The sequence below is a fragment of the Acomys minous genome (assembly GCF_964271855.1).
Source record: "Acomys minous genome assembly, chromosome: 11".
In the NCBI taxonomy this organism is placed as follows: domain Eukaryota; kingdom Metazoa; phylum Chordata; class Mammalia; order Rodentia; family Muridae; genus Acomys; species Acomys minous.
Window position 1 is genome coordinate 55721039 of NC_140492.1, and position 18062 is coordinate 55739100.

Below are 18062 nucleotides of genomic sequence, written 5' to 3' on the forward strand. Positions count from 1 at the left end.
CCAAATTCAGTTCTACAGCTCCAGGAGATCCAATGCCTCTGGCATCCTTGAACACCTCTGCTCTAGCATGCACACACATGTGCGCGTACACACACACACACACACACACACAGAGGATTAATAAAGTAAAAACAAAGAATAAAAAACAAAACCCACAGTGGAATGCTGCCAATAGCTTCATAATCTAATGGTCTTGATACGATCCTGTACTTCTGCCTGTGTGTGTGTGTATGTGTTATATAGATCAGTGTGGATACAGTTATTATGTGGGGCCACTGTAAAATAATTTTTAGTTAATATTATAGTTTGTAGAATTTGTTACCAAAATTCATTGACAGCAAGTAAGGAATAATTGGGCAATAATCATTCATTGCCCAGTAAATATTAAGTCCACTACAGAAAAAGCCAAGGCTACAAAGATAAGACATAAAGCATGATTTTAGAGTTTATTGTCTACTGAAAACATGGCCCATGAAGCCATCAAAGTTGGTAACTGTAAACTTTGACCTTCATAAGAAACTGCAACGAGGAGGAGGAGACACACTCAGCCACCCACTATTGGCAAGATGGCTTCTGAATTGATCGATGTTGAGCAGGAGAGTAAGAAGTCTAATCTGTCATGTAATTTGCCTGAAAAGTCACAAAATGGCACGATCTAACAAAATTTTAAAAGATTTTAAGATTCTGAGGCGGCAGAGGTGGGTGGATGTGTGTGAGTTAGGGCCAGGCAGGCCTATAGGATTACATAGCAAGACCCTGTCTCAAAAACAATGTAAGATCCTGGGCCTGCAAGATGGCTTGGTGAATAAAGGCTGTTGGGAAAGCCTGATCTGAGTTCACGACACAGACCCCACCATGGAAGGGGAGAACCAATTCCTGAAAGCTACCCTCTGACCTCCACAAAACATGCATGATGAAATGTTAAGACTCATAGAACAAACCTGACCATGGCCTCAGTTTTGACAATTTGATGTCCCATCATGTAGTGGAACAACAAAAATATGCAAGTGATGTCCTCTCATTACCTATCTCACTGTCCTTAGTGACCTCCCAAACCAGACACTACAAATCCCTCCTCCCCTCAGCCATCCTGTTCTGTCAACCCTCTCGACATTCTAAATGAAAGCTATTGAAAGGAGGACTAGACACTGTCCAGGGACAAACATGAGATTATTCCCAACAGACCTCCAGATCAGGACTCAGAAGCCCTAGGTCCTAGACTTGCTTGTACAGTGGTCTCCTTTTGCAAATTAAAATGTCTCAAACCCATGCAATCAAAGACAAATTTGAAAAGAACTACAAAGCCAAATTTCAAAGAAACCATCCTTTTGGTTTTGTTTCTAACTTGGTTTTACCCTGCAGCTACCAGAAGCTTTAGCAATCACTCGTCCACAGTTTAATTGTTTTGTCATTTTCTAATGCTGCTGATGCAATGATGTTTTCTGTAGGGTGACAAGCCGCTGAGATCACAACATCTGTGTGACCCTGTAATTTCTGTACAATCTCTTTAGTCTGAAGGTTCCAGATGTAAACCATGTTGTCCTCTGAGCCAGAAACAACCCACTTTCTACCAGTTACAGAGAAATTGGCGAATATACAGTATTTCTCATTCTTATGACCAGTATATGTCTTCAGACACCTGCCTCTGCTGTAATCCCACAGTTTTAGAGTATTATCCAAGGTTGCAGTGAGAATGTATTTACCATTCGGGGAAAATTTTACGAAAGAAACAGGAGGATTACCTTCACCAGCGAGTGTTTTTAAACACTGGCCTGACGCAGCATCCCAGATTCTACAAAGGCCGTCATAGCTCCCCGACACTATCAAAGACCCATTATAATTAAACTGCACGGCAGAAACGGGGTCTGAATGAGCAGACAAAGTCTTGAGGCACTTTCCTGTTTTCACCTCCCATATTTTCACACTCTCATCAAAAGATCCTGAAACAATGAGGTTGGATGGTGGGTTGAAATTACAGCAGAAGACGAAATCACTGTGGCCCTGCAGTGTTTTCAAACATTTTCCAGATCTCACGTCCCATAACTTCAGAGTCTTGTCGTCTGAGGCTGAAACGAGACGACTAGAATCTGAAGACCAGGCAATATCTGATATTTCCATACTGTGACCATAGAGTGTCTTCTTACATTCCCCATCATACGCTCCCCAGATTATAATTAGTGTATCAGCTGCAGAACTTGCTAGCCATTCTCCATTAGGACTAAATTTAACTGATGACACAGCCGCCGAGTGCCCTGCAAGAGTAAATGTGAGGGCATAGTTCGGTTTCTGACGCTCTTCCTGGCGCTGGCGGACCGACTGCGCTCCCTCTGCTGGCGGATGTTCGGAAGCCATGGCTTGGGCTCTACAGTTTGCGCAGGCGTCAGGCCCCGAACCTTACAAAAGATAAAACTTGCCGTTCCAAGGCGCACGGGTTTGATTGTAACATGGACTCGACTTAAAGTCGGCACCGAATCAGCAGGGAGGTGTGGACCACTACCCTCTTGCTTTCTTCCGTAGCACCAGAGATCACAGTAGTCCTCAGTTCGGTACTCGTGCTGGCTCCTGTTAAAGGACTAGGCCGTCCCGCGGGGGTTGGGGCCTGCACAGAAAGGCCTCGTCCATGCTCTCCCCAGCTCCAAATTGTCTGCGAACCGTGAGCAACTGAGGACGCTACACAGAACAGGGTTTGAAAGGTTGAGAAGCTGACCGAAGACCCTGGACGTACCATAGTGCAAGGTCCACATCCACCAATGGGGCCGGCCTGGCGGCGCAAGCGCCGAAGGAGGCCAGCGTTTGCTTCCGGTCCTGGGGGTGGGGCGGGAACGTTAGGCTGATGCTGAACCCAGCTTTTCCCGGTGAGAAGATGCGATGCAGGAAGGGGTGCGGCGTACAGGCATTTCAGGAAGGCTGTGCACGTTGCTGGTCTCTGCCTCTCCTCCCCCACGCTGAGTTTGACTGCCCCAAGGTTTGCTTCTTGTAGGTAGGGGACTGGGGCAAAGAAAATAGTAATTCAGGTTCTCGAGAAAGAACAGGTTGGTGGGAAGGTATGTTGTTGGAGCTTTGTCTCGTCAATAAGGCAAGACTGGTGCAAACTACCCTTTAGTACTGTGGAAATGTTTTTTCAGTGCTTCCTCTTTATGCTATTTTGTGATATACAGTTTCATAGTCCAACCTGCAACTCTTGGCCTAATAACTCCCATTTCCCAAGTGCTGGGGATGCAGGTGTGGACCATCACTTCCACTCATGACCGGGCAGGGACCGAGGTGCTGAGCAGGGTTTCACTGTATCCCAGACTGCCCTAACTATCTTAGTGTGTGGTCTTTTTCATGTGTACTTGGGTACTGGAAATCTTGAGTCCTCTGAACAGCAGCAAATGCTCTTAAATGGCAAGCTCCCATCCCTCTCAAGCTCCTTTAAAAAAAAAAAAAAGGATATAATATAGATGGCAGGATGGTGGTACAGACTGGAGAAGCAGAGTCAGGTGGATCTCTTGAGTTTTAGGCCATCCTGGTCTACAAAGTTCCAGGACAGCCAAGGCTACACCATGAAACCATCTAAACAATTTTTAAATAGTGGTGATATGAGGAAGGTCTCTTTACCACTGAACTGTTGTCTTTAAGACAGCTTCTTATTCTGCAGCCCAGGCGACTCTTGAACTAGCAGCCATCTCAGCCCGGCCTTGTTAGAGCCAGAGTCAACAGGCATGAGCCACCATACCCAACAAAATGACTTCCTTTCTATAGCATGGATTTTTGTAACTCATTTTTAAGCGTATGGTTTTGTCTGCACGTATGTGTGTGTGCTATGTGAATGCGGTACCTCCAGGATCATCCTGGAGCTGGAGTTACAGATGGTTGTAGGTGCTGGAAATAGTCCAGGTCTCAAGAGCACCCAGTGCATTTAACCACTGAGCCAGCATCTGAAGCCCAGGCTACTGCTACTTCTGAATGGGGGAGGAAGGGAGACACCGGGTTTATAAAGTATAGTATCAACTCAAAACCTTACCTAAAAGCACACTAACAAAATTTAGGCTTTATTTCAAGTAAATATGTATTTTTCTAATGACTAGGAAGCGAAAAGGAAAAGATGGGTACAACCTAGGAGCTAAAACAGGATGGTGGTGCTGGATGTTCATTCGCAGCACAGGCAGCAAACATGGGGAACAAAAGAGGCACAGACTTTTTTTTTTTTTTTTTAAGTAAACAGCATCGGAGACTTAAAAGGCATGAAAAGACTGTTAGTCATTATTCATGGGCTAATATTAACAAGCTATCCAAATTACTAGGATTTACTTAGTTCTTTGAGGACTATGTTTATGAACAGGGACTATAAACCCAAGGTGAAGCAATCAGAGTGGGATCTTGAGTTCCTAAGCACTATCGACCTATCCTTTTATAACAAGCTACCCTTCTCATAAGACAAGATGGCCTCTAAGTTTGGCTCACTGGAGAAATCAGATCAGCTCCCCTTAACTGCCCCGAGCCTTCCATCTGTAAGGCAAAGGCCCACTTCCCTGCTCCTCAGTACTCTCTAAATAGAAATGTTGAAACTTAAAACGTGCCAAACTTAACCAGCACGCCTTGGAAGATTCTTCCATTCAGGGCTGGTTTTTTTTTTTTAAATCATATTCAGTTTTGTTCTGTTTTACTTTTTGTCTGCATGTACACCTGTATGCCAGAAGGCACGAGACCCCTTTACAGCTATGTGGTTGCTGGGAACTAAACTGAGGACCTCTGGAAGAGCAGCCACTTGGGACTGTTTTCACTGGCTTCCTTATGGCAGCGCTTGGGACTGTAAATCCGGCTCCCACGCCTCCACCAATCAGGAAAACCTATTCAGACTAAAAAGGACATCTGCCATGAACATTACCCACAACTGAACATTCTTTAAAAGCAAGAGGACACAAATAACTAGAGTACTGATTGATCCATAAATTTAAAAGGCACCATCTTCACCAAGTCAGAAATCATTGGTGACAACCATGCTACCCTTGTAAAATCCCATGCTTACAACTTGATGTCCAGGCCACTCCCAAGCCCTGCACTACTTTGTCTCCACCACTGGTCTTTCGGGTTTTTATGTTCTCCTTTAGTTCAAATGGCTGATAAGGCAGTGACCCTTACAGCCCCTCTTCTGCACTCCACTGGCTTCCTTGGACTAAGGGAGTATGGACAAAGACATTTAAAGCATAACTTTATTCTCTGTAAAAACACTAGTCACATACATACTAACACTCACATACTAAGCCTGTATACTTAGTAATTTTCAATGGTAGGACAAGCTGGGAATGTGGCTCAATAGGCACAATGCTTGCCTTGTACTCACTAAGCTGTTCCTTCAGCCCTTTGCACCACTAAGTTCAGTGTGGTAGTCCCTGTTTAATTCCGACTCTGGCAATGGCAGCACAGCTATCCTCGGCTATAAAGGAGTTACAGCCAGCCTGGGCTTCAGGAGACACAAACTAAAGCATATTGTCCCACATACACCACACCCCAAGACAGGTGAACAATGGTCAAACCCACCCAAGCTTTGTAGTAAGTCCACATACTCTGTGGACTTTAAACTATGCCAGCAGACTGGTAAGGGGTTATCTGCCATACATCAGACCCACTGAGGTATGTAGTAGCTTGCAGAATAAACCAGCAGCTTTTCTTCCTTCTCTTACTGTTTTGCTGCCACAGACTCTGGCTTGCCAATGTTTCCTTTTGTAATTCCAGGTCTTTTATGTATCCTCAAAGGTAACTACAAACATTTTGTTGAGACATTTGCTTTAATAGCTATCAATTCTGGTTTCAGCCAACTGTGAAAAGAATTCCTCTGAATTTTCTTTTGTAATCAAGCACCCATTACTATTACAGATGAATATTCCTCAATATTTATTGACAATTTACTATGTGCAAAGCATTCACCCATGGCCTGGCAGAGTGTATTAAATACAAAGAATCAATAGCCATTCCAAATCAAGTGTAGAACACTCCTGACAAAGGGCACAAGATGGTCAAAGTTTCTTGAGGTAGGAAATACCCAACAGGTGAAATATAGGGAGATGTCTACAGGACAATCTACTTTTAAGAAGTAGGCCGGACTATCTTCATACCCATGGTGCTGCTTATAAGAGCACCTCAAAGCCATTCCCAATGTTGGTACCTTCTATATTTTCATTTTTATCACAAAACTCATAATCAACCCCTTGAATTTCATTTTATGCATTGTCAAATTTCTCTGACTATAGGTAATTTTACTACAGAAAGGGAAAGACGCTTTGGAACAAGGGGGTCAATTATCTATCTGAATATGCAAGTTTATAGCAACTGTGATATAAGTATTGGTGTGAGGGAGGTCCAATACAAAAGGCTTACCCACTGATAACTACTAAAAATTTAGCACAGGACTTCCTGAGAACAGAAATGTTGCATGACCATGAAGAACAGGACTTGCAAAGCTCTTCTCTTTTGGAAAGCCACCATCTAAGAATTATGATACTCGAGCGAAGTCATCCATTAAGTCTTGGTCCTGCCATCTATAATACAGTGAAAGCAACTAGAGGACTGATTAAGGAAAAGCCCTTAGCCAATTACCTGGAGCAAAATAGACACTAAATAAACATGACTTGCTTTTATTTGGCTTAAAGGAAACAGAAATTTCATTGTCTACTCTTAGCTGAAAACAGAATTTCCCCTCCAGTAATATTCCTTAATTCTTTCTTACTGCAAGCTTCTAGATGATCTTATGACCAATAGTAATTCGATACTTTGAAAAACAGTTAACATTTTTTTATCTGTGATTGTTTGTGTTACATAGTATACATGTATACGGTGTGTACACCTGGTGCCTGAGGAGGCCAGAAGACAACTATGGATCTCCTGGAACTGGAGTTACAAGCAATATCTGCCCCCTGATATGGGTGCTGGGATCCAAACCCACATCCTCTTCAAGAGCAGTACCTGTTGTAACTGATGGATCTCTTGTTGATTGGTTGGTTGATTTTTTTAGACAGGTTTTCTCTGTTTAACAGCTCTGGCTGTTCTAGAACTCGCTCTGTAGACAAGGCTGCCTCGAACTCACAGAGATCCACCTGCCTCTGCCTCCCAAGTGCTGGGATTAAAGGCGTGCGCCACCACCGCCCGGCTAACAGATGATCTCTTAACAGAAGAGCCACCTCTCCAGCTCTAGCAATGAGATACTTTTAAGATGTTAAATATTTACTTTATTAAACTATCGTGATCTTTGTATTCATTCTTATAAGCTATCCTTTCCTAACAATAAAGAGTATTATAGAATATCATTTATATTATAATGAACATATTATACTTAGTCACATCTTGTCTCCAGTTACTTTTAACTAATTTGGATGACACGAAAAGGTAACCCAAAATACTTCACAACTATGCAGACACCTAATCTGTTTACCTCAAACAGAAGGAAATGGCCCTACTAATTTAGGGCAACAAAATCAAACTGCAAATGAGCAGATTTTGGAATGTAGGAGGTAGCACACAGAATGTGTGTATCCTAAAAGGAAACGATGCCCTTCTCCAAAAGCAACTCCTTTTTCTTATTGTACATTACTGAACACAATTTATAACATAAGTTAAAATACAAAAGCTCCTAAATACAGCTAAAATGTGACAATTTCCCCAAAATTAACCAGAAATAAAATCCCATGACCCAAGGAAAACCTGTTTTACAATGCAGCCCCACGTCTGGGGGTCAGACAGCTGAAATGTTTATTTAGCACTACAGAAATCAATCAAAGTTGCCGGTAGGTAGTCATGTACAACAGAGTTTGGTTGACAAATTATACTTACATATGTTTTCTTAGGCATAATCAGCAGCAACTGTAATAATTCAGATTAATTATGGGGCAGTAAGGCTGAAAAACACTCAGAGTCCAATAGCTTTGTCTGCTCTATGGAAGAAACAACCCTAGAGCAACAGAGTTTCCAGCAGGGGGACTACTAAGGAGTAGTAAGGAGTAAAAAATGGCTCTGATTGGTGACAAAAACAAGTGTTCCACCAAGAACTCTGTCTCCTACATCTTTTTTATACTATATCTGCACTTTCTGGCTTATTTCTCCCCCCAATCTATTTACCTGCTGGCCCTTCAGATGCCAGATATCTTTACATCTCCAATTCTCTGAATGCTATTTTTTTTTTTAAACCAAAGTTCTCAGTATAAAATACATACTTGGAAAGTCTGAAGGAAGACAGGGAAAGGAAAAGAAAACAAAGCCACTTTGCCCTGATTACTATCTAAAAATCGTAAGTTTTCTTGTGTTATAAATACTAACATGCTTCTATAAGTAACACCTTTCTGATAAAAATATTCAAAAGATTAAACTAAATTAATAGACTTTGCCAGGTGAAAGACTAAAAATAGGATTTACAAGTACCCCCTTAAAATTCCACTTGCATTTTTTTAAAAAAGTCTGCTTTGTAAGTTACTCAGTTCCAGAACATATGCATTTACTAGGGCTTAACTTTAGCCAACTCCAATCTTTACACAGAAACAGTAATTTTACTATTAAAAACAAAGTTCAGAATTTTTAAGGTCCAGGAATTTCTGTTCAGGCCAAGATAAATTCTACTGTTTTAGATAAAAGAAATCACACTGGTTAATGGAGCTGAACTCACTGGCTCACCCTGAAATTGACAGGAAAGTTCCAGCTGTATGCTCTTGGTAAGGTGGACAGCTCTGTGTGCTTTATACTTCTTTCCGTTCAAACTCATTTATAAGATGCAAAGGTTTTAACTACCCAATAGAAAGTACATTAATTTAAAACATTCTATAGAAATAACATGTTACCAGTAATTTACAATTAAAAAAAAATCAGCCACAGAAAAGTCAAAGCTAAAAACAAGATTTTTTACTATGAATCAGTGCTTCTATAACCCTTCTCAAAGAAGTGATATTTTAATGTGATGTAAAGGCAACATTGAAAATTCATCTTTAAATTAACACCTAATTTATCCCTAAAATTACAAAGACTCAGTCTTGTACAGGTCAAGTTCAGTAAACTAACATGTTCTCTCAGCACAAAGCAGCACTAGAAAACAACAGGACAGATGGGAGTTGACTAGCTTTGTAGTGCCTGCTCCATCAATAGCAGACATCAGACAGCTTCTACCCCAGAGCACAGACACAAGTACAGACTAGGGCAAGAATGCACCACACTCTTGGCTGATGAACATCCTTTGTCTCTGGAACTTCCTAGTTTGAATGAAATTAAATTTTCAAAGTAAATCAGGTCGTGTAAGCTGGCTGCTTAAATAACATCATGATGAGGTATGAAAGCTCTGAATATCCCTTACATTCAGCAGGATTTACCAGAGATGTGCAATAGCTTGTCAGGGTAACTTCCAGATGGTTTTTATACTTTGGGGTTACAATGAATTCTAGAAGAGTAGTCTAAAGATATTTAAAAGGGTATGCTCTAAGACAGACATGAGCAACTTTTCCTTCAGAATTCTTTTGAACAGAGTATCATTAAAAAGAAAGGGGGGGGGGAGAGACTCCTCTCTGATAGTGTGTCCCAACATTGAGCCAAGATGGCCAACTAGCACCGAGAAGTCACATTGAACTCATTTGCAGTTCTCTTGGCAATTATGCGTTTTTGTTGTTTTTCCCCCCCTCTAGTCCAAGCACAACTGTGGATCAGCAAACACAGTACTGGAAGCTCCATTTGCAGGTACATTACAGTCATCATTAAATAAGCAGGAGGTGAGCACTGTTCTTACTAGGGGAGGTAGGGTACTAGTAGGAGAGGAAATAAAATTAGGGAACACTGAGGTTATTAGATCACTGCCCTTTTAGTCTAGAGGTCACATGGAGGAGACTTATGCTTTTAAAGATAAGGATGCTGCACTGCAGGGTCATATATGCAGCATGAATACATTAGAATCAAGCTGCACCTGACTAAAAATAAAATCCTTAAGTAACATTTAAATATGTGTTATCTGCCAGTCACAAAGAGGAAAAGCACCTAGGGTGAACTCCAATTTACCAGGACCTTGGTCAGGACCACAAAGCCTGAGCATCTCTTGTAGTGCAGGAACACAGCCTCTAGTCACACTGGGTTAAACAAAGGGATGGGCTTTCTATTCTTACTCTTTAATTGAATTTTATAACATGGTTTTACTTAAGGACTTTTAATCTTTATGCTATCGTTAAAACTGAGCCACTTCCAAATCCTAAGAAACATAAAACCAAAGAGAAGCAAAAGCCATACAAATTAGTATGTGCTCCTCTCCTTTCTGCTTTAAGGAAACCTGCCAAGCCAGTGTCCCATTTAAGTCAAAGTGTTCATTCTTGAGCACCCCTGACAACTAGAAGCACATTCACTGAAGGCTGAAGGGGAGGGAGTGGATGGTTTGATTTTAGTATCTGAAGAATGACTCCATTAGAGGAAAGAAAACCATCCCATCTCAATAAGGATTAATGCAAATTTGGCTAGAAAAGCCACCAGGTACTCCAAGGATTGGTTCACTGTGGAAGAGCTCGAGGAGAGTACTCTGACGTATACACAAGTCTAAACATTTCCCTTGTCCAAGTAGTTGTGTAAAATTCAAGATAAAGGTTTTAGTTTTATCTTTTAATGTCATTTTTCCCCACTTTATGGAATGAGGAAGAGTCCTCTTTTTATCCCCCACAAAAAAGGGAGCCACATTAATATGTGTATATATTCTCATGACTCTAATGTAAGTGCGGATCTCCAAAGCTTAGGGCTTTTCCATAAGAGAGTGGGCCATTCTGCTTACCCTTGTAATAAAAGGATAATCCACCACAGAGAGCCAGAAGTTTTCCAGAGGTGTGTAAGAGAGCAAGTGCGCAAGGCAAGCAAATGAGCGCAAACAGTATTATGGAAAACATTTGAGAAATTAGCTCCATGAGGACTGTGGGCTCCACAAGAGGACTTGACTGGGTAGCCTGGTCTGACACAGGAACAAGAAAGCAGAGGATTGCTTCAAAGCTGGAAACCTTCCATAGGAGCCTCACACTGCTGGAAGATGTACTGCTGCTGGCTAAGGTCAACCTGGGGTGCAATGCTGCTGTCCTCATCTTCGGTCCCAAAGTAATGCTCAATAAGATCAAAAGCCTTTTGATAGATCTCCTGGTTTTCATGACTCTGCAAGAACTCAATTTTATCCAGACCTAAAATGAATAAAGAAGAATCTTTCTTGAAAATCTGAGTAATTACATTCATAAGTCTACTTCTTTGATTCTCTACTTATATATCTTAGATTATGTCATCACTCAGAAAGGGTTCTTACTATTACATTTGAAAGCTACTTTATAAATTAACATCTTAAATACACAAGACAAGCAGTTTCTGGCTGAAGGAAGCAAAATTTCTCTAATTTTGTCACTAGCTGTGTCACCCAGTACCTATCATATTCGTGGTTTTGTGCCATTACTGTCTACTTCCTAATTCTCAGCCAAAAGCTGCCCCAGTCAAAGTCTTACCATATGCTTCTTCAATCAGAGCACAGTAAGGGTTAATGCCGGAGCCATTCCTTTTGGCTTCTTGCTCTCCGAGCCTCAGGATGTTTTCCAAGCCATTTAGGGCAACCTGTACAATCTTTGCATCCATGACAGTGAGGAGATCACAGAGTGGCTTGATACAACCCAGTTCTACTAGGTACCTGAATCAACAAAAAAGGACAATTAAGTCATAAAAATATTTAATTCTAGATTTTTATTGAACTGTGGGGCATCTTTAAGCTTGTTATAAAAATAAAAATAAGAAACCGTCAACTATGGAACTTTAATGGGAAAGAGTATCTATCTGGCTTACACATCCCAATCATCCATTACTGAGGGAGACCAAGGGAGGAGCTAAAGCAGGTAACAGTCAGCACTTACCAGCTGGCCCTTACTCAACTACCTTCTTAAAACCACCTCCCAGGACCACCTGCCCAGGGCTGACACCTCGCACAGTAGGCTGGGCTTTCCAGTATCGACTAAGAAAATGTCTCACAGGCTTGCCTACAGACCGATGTAACAGCGGCATTTTCTCAACTGAGGCTCACTCTTCCCAAGTGACTAGGCCTAGCTTATGTCAAGCTTTCACAGAACCTAACTAGAACGACAGGCATGGTGGCACGCCTTTAATCTCAGTATATAGGAGGCTGAGGCAGCTGAATCTCTGCGAGTTAGCAGCCATGTTGGTCTACATATGGAGTTCCAGGCCAGCAAAGCTATATAGTGAGATCCTGTCTCAAAATAATAACCATTTCATTATACTGACTGGTTGACTGATTGATTGAGGGGTATGTGTGGCATGGGGTGTCTGTGGAAACCAGACACAATCTATGCAAGTTGGTTCTCTACTTCCACAAAGCAGGTACCCACAAGTAGAATTCAGGTCATTAGGCTTGGCAGCCATTGCTTTTAACTGTTGAGCTATCTTGCCAGTTCTGACTGTAGAGCTTTATCACCAAGCACAAAAAACATCAACCAAAACAAAATGGGTTATGTAGTAATATCTTTTTCCCCTTCCTTGTAATTTTTATAGTGCAATGAATTCTTCCCATTTGGGTGAGTGACTCATCAAAATAGTTTTTCTTTCTCCATCTTTATTTTTCTTTTCTTTCTTTTTTTTTTTGGGGGGGGGGGAGGTAGGGGATTGTCTCTGTGTAGTCTTAGTTGTCTTGGAACTCACCCTGTGATAAACACATGGCCTGAAACTCAAGAGATCACTTACCTCTGCCTCCTGGGTGTTGGGATTAAAGGTGTGTACCACCACTGCCGAGCTCTTTGCCTGTTTTTCACTTTGGAGGTATTCCAAGGTGTGCGTTTTACATGTATATGGCTACACACAAGGGATGTGCATTCAAGTGCACGTGGAAGCACAAGGCTGATGTTAGGATCGTCCTTGATGATTCTTCCCACATTATTCATTGAAGCAAGATGCCTCAACCCAACAAACAGGACATATTCATGTGGCAGACTGTCCAGCCTGATGCCCAGGCAGACTCACCCAGCATTTACTTGGGTATGGGAATCCTATTTGCCAAACAACCACCAAGCCCTCAGCCTCAATTATTACATATGGTTTTGATAAGTTAATGTTACCATTATTTCTGTATGTAGTCAATTCTCAAATACAAGTTGTGTGATTTAAATAAGAATGAAACAAATGGAAGGCTTCTATATCTGTGTTTCTTTCGACTCCAGCAGGATATAACATATATTCCAGATTGAGTATAATAAATATGTGGCACAATTTATGGTATGATATTCATAGCAAATATTCATGCAATCCTTATCAATATAGTCTCTCACAAGTTGTATATGGAAGAAACAGAAAACCGATGCAGCTGAAACCTGTGTATGTGAATAATGTCATCGTGGAACTCGGTACTAGTCTTTATCCCTTTCCTTTCTACACTACTTTAAACTTAAAATACACAGATAAAGCTCTACAAGGAAGAAAGAACACATAAAATTACTAACACTATACCATTTTATGGTAAAGAAGAAAATCACTGCTGATGACATAGAGATTAAGAATCCAAAAACAAAGCCAGGCCCAGTGGCGCACACCTGTAATCCCAGTACTCAGGAGGTAGAGGCAGGCGGATCACTGTGAGTTCGAGGCCAGCCTGGTCTACAAAGGAAGTCCAGGACAGCCAAGGCTACACAGAGAGACCCTGTCTCGAAAAAACAAAAACAAAAAAGAAAAACACCTAACAGCAAACTAAGGATAGAGGTAATGTGATAAAAAGCCTTAACAAGAATGTGCAGCTGACATCATACTTGAAAACAAAGATAGGGAATACGAAAGGGACACTTTCTATCTATTCCTATTGCACACTATATGCAAATTCAAGCAATATTTTTTAAAAGGAATAAAAAAAGATGCATAGATAGGAATGGGAAAAAAAACTTTTTCATTATTGTCTATACAGGGGAGGAAAAACACAAAAAACCCTGGACAAAACAAACCTTGATAACAAGTACAGAAAGAGTCTACGACATAAGGCACAATACAAAGCTAGTACACAAATTTAACTGTTTATCGTCCAGTAATGAACACCTGGCATCTGAAACTGACAACATAATCCCACCACGGTAGCATTAGAAAACAGTATAAATTTGGTGGGCAAGGTGGTGCACACCTTGAATCCCACCACATAGGGCAGCTCACAACTGCCTGTAACTCCAGCACTACAGGGAGTATGAAACAGAGACAGAGAGCGGTCATTTTGGAAAACTGAAGAGAGGGTTGACTATTTTAGTGCCTTTAAAGCTTATTTTAAATCTAGTGCATCTCCGAATCTTTTATTTGGGAACTAAATGTTCTGAAGTGGGGTAGAAGCTCCTAATAGGTAAGCAGAAGCTAAAGAAAGCATAGCAAATCCCCCCAAAATAATTCCGATTCAGGACCCAATTTGTCTAGCCTTCCGGGTGCTCGCATTTACATGCACACACATCACACATATATGAATAATTAGAATAATTTTAAAAATAAACCTTAAAGACTAAATGTACTTCTGAGTCTAATTATGACACTGAGAACAATTTCCTAAAGGGCCAAACTTAAGCATTCATAGTCAGGAGGGTCATTTCTTAGTTACCAAGCATATTTTTTGTTTTAAGCTATACATTGGGGTGAAGAGAGGTTAAAACTTGTTTTCCTTTAATTTGCAAGATGCTAGATCATACTTACTTGATCTGCTCAGCTGACCCTCCAGAAGTTGCATTTGTGATGGCCCAAGCGGCTTCTTTCCTTGTCCGGAACTCTGCTGTTTGCAATATACTAATAAGAGCTGGGAACATGTTAGCATCTATCACAGTCTGAAATTGAAGAAAAAATTCAAAGGTCAAGGAAGTTACATAATTTGTAAAAATATTACTAATTGTCATTATAACTTCTTTTGTTTTTTGAGACCAAAAACAGATCTGACTGACCTGGAACTTGCTATGTGGATCAGGCTGGCCCTCAACTCAAGAGTTCTAACTGCCTCTGCCTCCTGTGGGCTGCAATTAAAAGCAGAACTTTTGAACTAACTTGACAAATGATGTTTGTTTTTTCCTGTTATCACTTTTTAAATTTTTATTTATTCATTATTACTGTGTATACGTGAATGCACAGATACAGCAATGGTTTTCTCCTCCCACCACGAGTTCTGAGGATCAAATCCAGGTCTTTAGGCTCACTCAGCAAATGTTCTTACCTGCTGAGCCATCCCATAAACCCTGTTATCTTTTTCAGAGGCTTATACTTAGCACCATAGATAATACTCTTATGAAATGTATGGTCTTATATCAAGTCTCATCAGGGTAGAAGAGATGATTTGGAGGATAAAAGCTCTGGCACAAGACTGGCATGGCAAAGAGTTATAATTCTAGAAGCCATTAGAAACGTCAGATGTGGTGGCAAGCTCAAAACGCAGGTCATAGTGTGCACCTACCTGTGTATAACACAAACACACATACAATAAACAAAGGTCAAATATACTTAATGACGACCTAGGACAGGAAATGTTGATGCATACCTTTAATCTCAATACTTGAGAGGGAGAGGCAGACAGATCTCTGTGAATTTGATGCTAACCTGGTCTACAGAGTGAGTTTCAGGCCCGCTGGGGCTACACACTGAGACCCTGTCTCAAAATAACAGTATTTCTCATTGAGTGACATCATTTTAACTCAATTTCAGTTACATATTATTACTAATCCTCCTAATATACTTTCTCCATGCTTGAAACTGGCCCAGAAACCTAATATAGGCTAGTATAATTTCCTATATCCAAGAAAAAGAAAAAGAAAGAAAGAAAGAAATAGGAAAACAAAGAAAAAATAAAGAAAACAGACACCCCCTTCAGGGGTCCTTGGGGTATACATCCTTAATCTTAGCACCTAGGAGGTAAAGACAAACATAGACAGATGTCTGTGAGTTCTGAGGAGAGCCTGGTTTAAACCATGAGATCCAGGCCAGCAGAGGTTACAAAACAAGAATCCTGTCTCAAACAGCAACAAATGGCCTTTAATAAATAGTCAATGAAAAATTTAAACAATCTAATACATGGATTCACTAGAAAACACAGTTTAATAAGAAGTAAAGCCAATCTACTTAGCATATAGTCCATTAAAACATTTTGAAAACAAAGACTTTTTTTTTTTTTTTGGGCACTTTGGTACAAATTATCAGTTTCTAAATGGTACAAATTATCAGTTTCTAAAGGTAAAAAGAAAACACATGGCTTAAGTATCCAAAGCCTTAACTTCAGGAGAAAAAGTTAGACTGAAATAGTGACATTGAAAGTTCAGAGTTCTAAAATGATGAAGACTATACATTAAAGATGGACCAAAACAACATTACCTATAGTTAAAAAGAGCACCCACAGATGGCTCACATCTGCCTCTAACTCCAGTTCCAGGAGATTCAATACCCTCTTCTGGTCTCCAAGGGCACCACATGCATATGAGACACATAGAGTTAAGCAGGCAATACACAGAAATAAATAAAGTATCTTGAAAATGCATCTCTTGTACAGGGATAGAAAGACAGGTCCTGTGACATTACCTGGATCTGTGCCCTATTTCCAGCTGTAATGTTGGATATTGTCCAACACGCTTCCTTTTTGATAGATTCCTTTGGGCTACTCAGCAAATGCAATAAACTCTGAAGAGCTGAGCAATTCAAGATGACCTAAAAGAAAAACGGGTTTTTAAGTTTTATTTATGGCACTGTTCAAATACATCATTTGATTTTGGATTTTTGTTGGGTTTTTGGTTTGTTTGTTTGAATGTTGTGACAGGGTCCTATGTAACACAGGCTGGCCTTAAACTTAGTGCACAATGCAAGATGAGCTTAAAATCCTGGCTCTTCCTATATCTACCTCCTCAGGGTATTAAGTGCATCTTTAACTTGACAAACCTAAGACAAATATAAGGGGAGGGGGGACCTCACCTCTGGAATTTAAAAAAGTAACTTTACATACATGAAGTAGTTTTAAATTGTATTTATTTATGGGGAGTGTACGGGCTTGAGTGTACCACAATACACATGGAGACCAGAGAAAAATTTGCAGGAATGGGCTCTCTCGCCTTCTACTATGTGTCCTAGGAATAAAACTCGGGCCATCAGACTTGGTGACAAGTGCCTTTATCTTCTCTTTCTTTCTTTTTTAAAGATTTATTTCCTTATTTGTATGTGAGCACTCTACCAGCAAGTTCACCTGCATTCCAGCAGAGGGCATCAGATCACATTACAGATGGTTGTGAGGCACCATGTGGTTGGTGGGAATTGAACTCAAGACCTCCAGAAGAGCAGCCAGTGCGCAAGTGCCTTTATCATCTGAGGCAAATTACTAAGCCAATAAAAAATATTTAATGCTAGTCTGAAATACATTCTAAGATTACTAAACTGATTCCAGTGTATCTATTCACAAACACTGTGACAGTGATTACACACATGTAATCAATCACCTGAGGGCAAACATGGGAAGATCTTGAATTTGAGGATAACTTGATTAAATTCATATTCACTTCCAAAAAAGAAACCAGAAAAAATGTAATGCAACATCTACAATGATGTTAGTAATTAAAAACTGTAATATGTGCTGGAGAGATGGCTCAGCAGTTAAGAACATGTCACTTTTTGCAGAGGACCCAGGTTCAGTTCCCATCAGCTGCATGGTGGTTCAGTACCGTCCACAACTCCAATTCCAGGGGATCTGACGCCTTCTTCTGGCCTTCACAGGCACCAAGCTTACATATGGTACACATACAAGCATGCACACAAAATACTCACACATAAAATAAAAACAACCAGAAATAGGGGCTAGGTGTGGTGGTATCTGCCTTTAATCCCAGTTAAAAAGCCAGTTTAGTCCATCAGAGAATTATAGGCCAGTCAGGACAACACTGTAAACCCTGTCTCCACCACACAAAAAAAGAAGGGACGGAAACTTGGCTGTAGGCCTCTGGTGATGACTAATGACATTTTAAGCCTTTAGGGCTGGGACCCTAGAGGTCACAGAGGGTTTGTCTTCTGGAAGCTCTCTATCTTGAATTCAAGAAACAGATACACACTGAAGACTCTACAGCATA

At 40.7% G+C, this 18062-nt stretch overlaps 2 protein-coding genes across 2 annotated transcripts in view; both read right to left on the reverse strand.

The window, feature by feature from the left end:
• Nucleotides 1–420: 420 nt before the first annotated feature.
• WDR5B (WD repeat domain 5B) lies at nt 421–5564 on the reverse strand. Its single transcript, XM_084800500.1, has one exon. The coding sequence runs from the start codon at nt 2350–2352 to the stop codon at nt 1375–1377; it is 978 nt and encodes a 325-aa protein (XP_084656626.1). The 5' UTR covers nt 2353–5564; the 3' UTR covers nt 421–1374.
• Nucleotides 5565–6601: 1037 nt separating this feature from the next.
• The window catches only part of KPNA1 (karyopherin subunit alpha 1), a 51413-nt gene continuing 39952 nt past the window's right edge, over nt 6602–18062 (reverse strand). The window contains exons 11-14 of the mRNA XM_084800498.1: nt 16534–16659; nt 14674–14801; nt 11466–11644; nt 6602–11153 (exon numbers count right to left, since the gene is read on the reverse strand). Of these exons, the coding sequence (XP_084656624.1) occupies nt 10966–11153; nt 11466–11644; nt 14674–14801; nt 16534–16659 (621 nt within the window). The 3' untranslated portion in view covers nt 6602–10965. The remainder of the gene's footprint in view (nt 11154–11465; nt 11645–14673; nt 14802–16533; nt 16660–18062) is intronic.